Source organism: Zea mays, chromosome 7 (genome assembly GCF_902167145.1).
Source record: "Zea mays cultivar B73 chromosome 7, Zm-B73-REFERENCE-NAM-5.0, whole genome shotgun sequence".
Taxonomy (NCBI): domain Eukaryota; kingdom Viridiplantae; phylum Streptophyta; class Magnoliopsida; order Poales; family Poaceae; genus Zea; species Zea mays.
This window is the reverse complement of record NC_050102.1, coordinates 1,220,014-1,229,244: the sequence shown is the minus strand read 5'-3', so window position 1 is coordinate 1,229,244 and position 9,231 is coordinate 1,220,014. Positions and strand designations below refer to the sequence as shown.

At 48.3% G+C, this 9,231-nt stretch overlaps 1 protein-coding gene across 1 annotated transcript; it reads right to left on the bottom strand.

Annotated features, from left to right (window-relative positions):
- Nucleotides 1-1,645: 1,645 nt before the first annotated feature.
- On the bottom strand, nucleotides 1,646-3,002 carry LOC107457593 (Peroxidase 1). Its single transcript, NM_001321608.1, has one exon. The coding sequence runs from the start codon at nucleotides 2,781-2,783 to the stop codon at nucleotides 1,770-1,772; it is 1,014 nt and encodes a 337-aa protein (NP_001308537.1). The 5' UTR covers nucleotides 2,784-3,002; the 3' UTR covers nucleotides 1,646-1,769.
- Nucleotides 3,003-9,231: the final 6,229 nt, after the last annotated feature.

The following is a 9,231-nucleotide window of genomic DNA, read 5'->3' as shown; positions in this document are numbered from 1 at the left end:
GATAAAAAGCACTCGGCAAAGCCGCCGACACTCGGCAAAGGCACGGATTCCGGTAGTGAGAGAGACGTTGGAGCATGCGTTTTTTGAAGGTCGGTAGTCCACCAGGACATGTACAATGGATGTCTTGGTCTGTGTCTTTGAGTATATCTAAGAAGATAAATGTAAAAAAAACTTAAGACATATATGACATTGTGTCTTGGTTTTATGCTCGAGACAGTGAACTAACTGATTGGTCAATTTAATTTATTAAATATTCTGATGTGTACAATGTAGTAAGACACAGATTTTAGACGTATCTATTGAATTATATTGTGTTTTAGTTATGTCTTATATTTAGAGTACCAAGTGACAAGGCTACTAGCTCGTCGATTGATTGAGGCGACGATCATGGAAATGCGGAAATTGTGCTCCTTCTCGAACGCGCCGCATACACCTGTCCCTATGAATTTGTTTGTTTATGTGCATGTGGGAGTGGTTATTACTTACTTTCGAACAACCATGTGCTATCCTTTGCTTTTTTATTTTTTTAAAACACGCCTATCCATCTATACACCATGACTCCATGAGCCTCAGATGGAGTATGAGAGAGAGAGTTGCCGATCGATACCCCTAAACTCCTATAGTATAGTGTAGTAGTTGACGTAACTGGTGTGTTTGGTTGACATATATGGACGGATGGAAAGGGTGGTCACAATACCGTTTCTTCGTTCTACTTTATCCTCAAACTAAATACATTTTAAATGTTTAGCTAAGATGGTGTTTGGTTAGAGGAACTAAAGATTAGTATCTAGTTTTTAGTCCCATTTAGTCCCTTTTTTTTGTCAAACACTAGGACTAAAATGATTTAGTCTTTAGCCTTCACATAGGTGCTAAAAGAGACTAAAAGCCCATAATTGTCATGTTGCCCTTACCTTTCCTCTATAGTATTCGGTTGTGAGAGCATGTTTTTATGGAGAGCTAATGTTGTGAGTGTATTCGAAGGACATTTGAGTCTTTAAACAGTGTATTTAATGACTTTAGAATCTGTTTAGTCACTAGAACAAAACAGGTAGGGACTAAAGTTTAGTCCTAAAAATAATTGAAACCAAATATGAACTAAGGCATGTGTGCCTTTCTATGCGTGTAGTAAAGAGGAAATCAGATCGAAAAGTCACATACGAGTTTCACAATGAAAAAGAAATCTTCTAAAATAGCAGAGGTCTTACTGGTTCATTTCTGATTTATCAGAAGAGCAAAAGCTAGACTTTATTGCTCTTCTTCAAACTAGAAAGAAGATTTTTTTTAAAAAAAAAAGACTATTCGTAACAATATTTATGGAGGGTAAGTATTTTGGGCACTAGACGAAACCGTTGGCAGCCTTTTGGGCTTAGATATGGTTAGTGGTTTGTTTCTTTGGACTGGACCAGTTTGACAAGCCCACTTAACTTTTTTTTAATAAAAGAAGCCCGGTTTCGTAATGCCGAAATGGGTAGCCCAACTCATGATTATAGGAGTAGAGACGGTGGCGATTGATGTGGGAGAAAAAAGAGAGAGAAAAGAACAGAACAAATCATGTAGTAACTACAAACTGTTTTCTTTAATTTTGCCACATACACTAACCAGCAACGAACCAATTCCGTATATATATATATATATATATATTGTTTCATCAAAACGTAACGATGCCATTTAAGAAGTGCCATGCATGCATGAGCAACGAACTTGTTGGAAAACTGAAAGAAGAAAAAGTGAAAAATCTCAGCAAGCGAGCGTCGTCATCGGGCGGTCAGTCAGTCGACGTAGACGGCGCATGTAGCCCTGATCTCGCCGTCGTCGGTGGCGGTGCGCACGCCGATCCTGCCCATGTTGATCATGGAGACGGCGAAGTCGGCGAAGAAGGTGTCGGCGTAGTAGGAGGCGTTGGTGGCCATGAGCCTGACGTAGGCGCCGGTGAGGCTGTCCTCCAGCAGCGCAGCGTCGGAGGCCAGCAGCGCCTGGTGGTTGTACACGGATTTGAAGTACCCCATGTCGAAGGTGGTCGGCGACACCGGGTCCAGCGGCTGCACGCTGGCCACGTCGGACGGCGACGAGCACACCTCCGTCAGGTTCTTGGCGTACGCCGCGTCCAGCGACGGGTCCTGGTCGCCGGCGCCGGTGTAGTTGTACAGGCGTCCGGAGAAGGACGGGCAGTGCGCGACGCCGAGGGTGTGCGCCGCCGACAGCACCACCATGTCCTTCATCGTCAAATTCTGGGCGGCGAAATAGCGCGTCAGCACGGTGGCGTTGCCGTCGGCGGGGGGCAGGAGCCGCTGCGCGTCCTCCTTGCGGGACACGTTGCCGTCGCGCCGCCCGGTCTCCACCTGGTACGCGGGGCCCTTGGTGTAGTTCACGGCGTCGCGCGCGGCCATGGCCATGATGTCGGCGCAGGACACCACCAGCGGGCACGCCGCCTCCACCTTGGCCTTCACGTCCTCGATGGCCTCGTACCCGCGCACCGTCGAGTTGGGGTCCGCGTCCCGCTGCGCCGTCCCGTTGTGGGACTTGAGCATGATGGTGGCGTCGCACCCGGCGCCGAAACAGTCGTGGAAGTGGAGCCGGAGCAGGCCCGCGGGGAGCGTCACGTCGTCGGCGAACTTGGCAAGCAGGGCGTCGCGCACCAGGTCCTCCACGCCCGGGCACGTCTCGTTGTAGTACCCGTACTGCAGCTGCGCCTGCGCGCCCAGGGTCGTCAGCGCCGCCACCGCGAGCTGGAGCACCAGCAGCAGCCTCCGGAACAAGGTCGACGACGGCACGCAGGAGGCCATGGCGGTTGATGGATATTACTGCGACGATCACGTCGAGCCTGCCAGGGAATGAAACACCAACTAAAACAACGCAATGTATTTATAGGCCAGCAATGGAAGAAGAATGTTCCTTCGTCCGCGGTGGCTGCCGTTGACCTTGCTGGATATGCGCGCAGTTCATGGTCGGCATGACATGACCACTACCGGCACCGTCGACGACGTGCATGCCATGTGCCCAACAAACGGCGATAGAGAAGACGAGAGCCGCAGTCCATGTTTTTATGTATTCCAGGCATGTTCTCGCTGTTATTCTTTCCCGACGGACAAAGGATTGGATTGCGTGTTCCTTTTGCGTACGTATATGAATCGGCTGCAGTATAATCATCAGCATCTTTGTTCAACACTGCTACAGGTCTAGTATACTAATATCTGACTTTCTTTGGTACTGTATATATATATATATATATATTGAACACCATTTTGAGCGGGCAGACGGTCCGCGCATGCGCAGAGCAGTTTAGAGTTCCGAGTTTTGTGCTATGTTTGTTGGCTAGATTTGCGGAATTAGCTCAGAATCCAGTCGTGTAAAGGGTCCAACCCCCTCCTCTATAAAAAGAGAGGTCTACGGCCGATTTGTAATTATCAATCGAATCAATACAACTTCTATTTCGCATTTTATCCTAGGAGTAGTTCTAGTCTAGTTTAAGTTTAGCCTCTCGATCCCCAAATTCTCCGCCTCTCCTCGACTCTACGTCGATTAGAGGAGTCTAGGTCGGCCTGCCCGAGCCTAGACAACTCCTAGGATCTCTCCTCCCCGACGGGGTTCCTCCCGGGAGCGAGATCCAGGCGCCGCCGGTGATCTTCCGCCGCCCCTGCGTACGCGCGGACCGTCCGACCCTAGGGCGCGGACCGTCCGGTCGTCAGGCAGGGAACCCGAGCTCCTGCACCAGGTCGCGGACCGTCCGGCCCTATGCCGCGGACCGTCCGCGCTTGACCAGAGAGCACCGCCGCCTCACGCCAGGTCGCGGACCGTCCGGCCCTGTGCCGCGGATCGTCCGCGCCTGACCAGAGAGCACCGCCGCTGGTTCTTCTTGAGTATTTGGCGCTCCCAAAAGGCGGCAACATACTTTTTGGCGACTCCGTTGGGGAAAACATATTTAGACCTATCAAATCGGCCCTCAATGGTCGGTTCAAGGGATAGCTCTGATATTTCCCCAAGCAACATCATAGAGCCGACTTGAGATACATTGCCGGCTGACGAACAGCTCCAGTTCGAGGAGCACAAGGAGCAGATGATCCAGGAGGCGAAAGCAAGGTTCTTGGCCAACTTCAAAGTGGACAGGAACAACAAGATCGTCCGACATCGTGCAACAGATCCGGCTTCACTGCGACCCACGCCAGACATCCCCAATGTAAGTAATACAAATGAGCTGCAATCTCTTAAGAATTATGTAGATGAACAGAGTGAACAAATGCAAAACATCATAGGGGATATGCAAAACGACTATAGGAGATTAGCGCGTGCATTTGACAAATCTAGCATTGCAAATTTTCCATCACACGAGGTAGAATTAGGGGGTAACACACGTAATACATCGGCTGTAGGTTGTCACGACTAGTCACAACCCCTTTATGGGATGCCGATGGACACGTACCCTGAGCAACCGCAAATCGGCAGCAAAACAGCCGATCTGCACATGCCCGGACCGTCCGCACGTGAGCGCGGACCGTCCGGGCCAGCCACGGCCGGACCTATTTTTATTGAAGTACCCAGACACGCACCCGAGCCACCACATATGACACAGAACCCAAACTACCCAGTCGGACGTTTCGCATACAACGACGGACGGTCCGCATATCACCACGGATGGTCCGGGTACGTATCCGGACAGTCCGCGCATGAGTCTTTTGAGGAGGATTATTACCTGAATCCTCGCCCGTCCCAGCAACAATTCCCATCACACTATGCAATGCACCAGCCCATTAATTCAGGATCCAGAGCCCAGGAAAGCTTTCCGGCCCCACCTAGAAGGCCGGAAAGAAACGATCAAACCTATGAGCCATATAGGGCAAATGGAAATCTACCACGTAGCTCAAACCAATGGGGGGAACGACAACATACTAACATGCAACCAACCCCACCTATGTTTGACCAGAGAGCCGGTGGTCTTGCACCGGCTGCCATTGATATAGTGAGGGAAGAAATAGCCAGGCGTTCCGAGATAAGCTCGGAGTTAGCATGATCCCTGGGGGGCAATCATATCGGAAACCTTATGACAGCCGATTTGATCACCACCCATACCCACAGGGAACTAGAATACCCGAATTCGCAAAATTTTCGGGTGATCAAGGAAAAAACACGCGCGAACATATAGGCCAGTTCTTAGCACAATTGGGAGAATTGGCCGACACAAAGGCATTTCGCGTACGTTTATTTTCATTATCGCTAACAGGAACCGCGTTTGCATGGTATGTCACTTTACCTCCTAATTCCATTTCATCATGGGGGGATCTAGAACAAAAATTTCATGATCATTTTTCTCCGGTGACTATGAGTTGGATTTGGTAGATTTAGTGTCATTGCGACAGACAAAAGATGAATCGGTTAATGACTACATCCGGAGATTCCAAGATACAAGAAACCGATGCTTTCAAATTCATTTAGCAGAAAAACAGCTAGTAGGATTAGCCTTTAATGGTCTACGATATTATTTAAAAGAAAGATTAGAAGGCATCCAATTTTTTACACTAGCACAGTTACACTAGAGAGCTTTGGCTTGCGAAAGCCGGAGCAAAGAAACTGCTAAAACAATGCGTCACAACGTACATATAGTAGAATGCGACCAAAGTAGCTCAGATGACGAATCAGCAGAAGTGTACGCTGCTGAAATGGTTTGGCCAAAACAGGCCAAATCTTCGGCTTGTTCCTCCTTACAGCCGGTTCAAAAGAAACGGCAAGAGGAGGTTAAGTTTACGTTTAATGTTGGTAAGTGTGATAGAATATTTGACGAATTACTAAAAAATGGCAATATTAAAATAAATCACACTATTCCATCCGCCGACGAGCTAAAACGTCGTGCGTACTGCAAGTGGCATAACTCATTTTCTCATGCCACTAATGATTGTAATGTATTTCGGCGACAGATTCAATCGGCCATTAACGAAGGACGATTGAAATTTCAGGAAATGCAGGTGGATACAGAGCCCTTTCCGATGAACATGATTGACTTCGAGGGCAAGAAAGTCCTGATTCGGCCAAATACAGCCGATAAAGGCAAATGCAAGGAAACAATCATCGGCAATGCTAAAAAGGCCGATGGGGATTGTAAAGCTTCTTGCAGGAAAGTGGTGGCCGAGAAGACTCCCGATGGAGGGGAGACCCTAAAGGTGACCATCACAGCCTCTAGCACTAGGGGGCAAGCGCAGACAGGGAGACAGTTGCGGGAACCCGTGCTGCGCATCACGGACGGTCCGACGCTTCGCCGGACGGTCCGGAGGACTCTGGCGGACGGTCCGGCCATGCTCAGGACTCGCAGCAACCACGTACCTTCAAACCACGACGACCAGAGATAGGTACGTGGAAAACAAATACATTTAAAGCAACTGGTCGGCTGATCAAGCCTGGCCTGACTTTCGATCAATTGTTGTCTAAATATGTGAAAAAGAAGGTCGGCCCCAGTGACCGGCCACCGAAGCGACCCCGCTCACCCATTCATGAGCAACGTCAGGTCAGGCCGATTGGACCACCTCACCAGTCGGAAGAAATGAAAGGTCCTATTGTACAATTGAGACCTAACATGCCGACATGGACCCCTCCACCCCTTTATCCATCTATGCCATATCCATACACATACTTACCTCCACCATATGTCCCAAATCAAATGTGGAGCATGCCACCATATCCATTTGGGATACCATAGTACCCCGCCTGGGGGGCACCCCAAACATCCGTTTTTGATAGGTTGGCGCCACCAGTGCAAGACCGATTGAGCGCTGCTGAATCCGGTCACCAGGCACAGGCCCAACAAGATTGCCGGACTACTCGGCCTCCTAGGCCGACCAATCCGGCAGGGGGGCATATGCCTGTAGCAACTCAAAGAACAACGAAAAAGGACATCATCAAAATAGGCACTGCAGATGTTGTCATACAGGGGGACAATAAAGGGCCGATGATTTTTGGTGAATCGGCCAACACAACCAAAAAGGATAACACAACCAAAAAGGATACGACTATCATCAAAACAGCCGATCCAAAATACTCCATGCCTCGATGGTGCCCAGCGGGATTGACACGGTCCCAAAAGAGAAAATTACAGCGCTTAAGAGTGAAGGAGAGCCAAGAGAAAGAGGCGGAAAAGATATTCAATGACACACATCCACTATACCCGCCACCGCAAAAGAAATGGAGACCAAAGGCCGTTGAGAAAAAACAAACGGCTACAGAAATAGAAAGTCAACCTGCACCAGGCGCGGACCGTCCGGCCTCTGCGCGCGGACCGTCCGTCCTTCACCAGAAAGCGATTGAACAATCTGCTACATGCGCGGACCGTCCGGCCTATGCGCGCGGACTGTCCGACCTTCACCAGGAAGTATCTGGACAACCTGCACCAGGCGCGGACCGTCCGGCCCCCGCGCGCGGACCGTCCGCCGTTCACCAGGAAGCCTCCAACAACACGACAACATCAATGGAAGAGGACGACCTGCTGGGAGAAGACCTGGTCGACTACGAGGCTTCTCCAGAACGCCCAGGTATGGATGTAAATATTATTACATTTTCTGCCGATTGTACTATCATCGGCGACGATGAACCTGTTGTTGCCCAGTTTGATTTTGGTCCTAAAGAAGCCGCCTTTACTAAACCAAAGGAATCGGTAAATCATTTAAAGCCGCTCTTCGTGCGCGGCCACATTGATGGGATACCGATTGCTAAGATGTTGGTAGATGGAGGGGCGGCTGTAAATCTAATGCCTTATTCATTGTACAGAAAATTAGGTAAACAAGATGACGAACTTGTCAAGACCAACATGACCCTTAGCGGTGTTGGATCTGATAGTTTGATCAAAGCCAGGGGAGTCACGTCCGTTGAATTAACCATCGGGACTAAGACCCTTGCTGCTGCATTCTTCGTCGCTGATGTAGAAGGAAATTACAGTTTAATCCTAGGCAGAGATTGGATTCACGCCAATCAATGTATACCTTCTACATTACATCAAATGCTAATACAATGGGTAGGCGATGACATAGAACAAGTACATGCTGATGTATCGGCCTGCATCGCTGTGGCCGATGCCCCTGTACTCTGGACTTATGAGACTGCTACATGTCTCACAGGAGTAGATTTTTCTGATTATCAATTCATAAGTATAGATAAGAAAGGTTTCATTCCTGTAATGCTAGAGCCGATGGAGAATCGGCTAAATCCTAAATAAAGTTTAAATGATGAATACACACAAAGTTCATGAGTCTCTAGTCACGAACAGTTCGGCTTCCAAGGCCGAATGGTCTGGTATTTCACAAAAGGGTTCAGACTTTAAGACCGAACATATATCACAGCAAAAGGACAATATTACGGATGATCCGGTCCCCGAGACCGGAAAGTCCGCCGTCACACAAAGATCTTCTAATTCCTCTGTGGGGAACATGATAGAGGAATTCAGAGATCTTGATAAACAAGGACAGGGGTTTACATCGGCCGATCCTTTGGAGGAGATTGACATAGGAGATGGTAAGACTCCAAGGCCAACTTTTGTAAACAAGACCCTGGAGACCGATCCTAGAGATGAGATGATCGGTCTATTGAAGGAATATTCAGATTGCTTTGCTTGGAATTACACTGAGATGCCTGGATTAAGCCGAGAGATCGTAGAGCATCGGCTGCCTATTAAATCTGGTTTCAGACCTTTCAAGCAAAGAGCTAGAACATTTCGTCCAGATCTTCTCCCACGCATCAAGGACGAAATCCACCGGCTGCTAGAAGCTGATTTTATCAGACCTTGCAGATACGCAGAGTGGGTCTCCAATATTGTGCCGGTGGAGAAGAAGGAGTTAGGTAAACTTAGAGTATGTATTGATTTTCGCAATTTAAATAGAGCAACACCTAAAGACGAATATCCCATGCCCATAGCCGACACATTAATCAATAATGCATCAGGAAATAGAATTATTAGCTTCCTTGATGGTAATACCGGATATAATCAGATTTTCATGGCCGAAGAAGATGCGTCTAAAACGGCCTTTATATGTCCAGGCTTCATTTGTTTATTTGAGTGGGTTGTCATGACATTTGGTCTGAAAAATGCTGGTGCTACTTATCAGAGGGCTATGAATTCGATCTTCCATGAATTGTTAGGAAACACTGTGGAAGTTTACATTGATGATATTGTAGTCAAATCGGCTGAGTTTAGTTCTCATATAGCTGATTTGCGCAAAGCCTTTGATAAAATGCGTCAGTATGGTTTGAAAATGAACC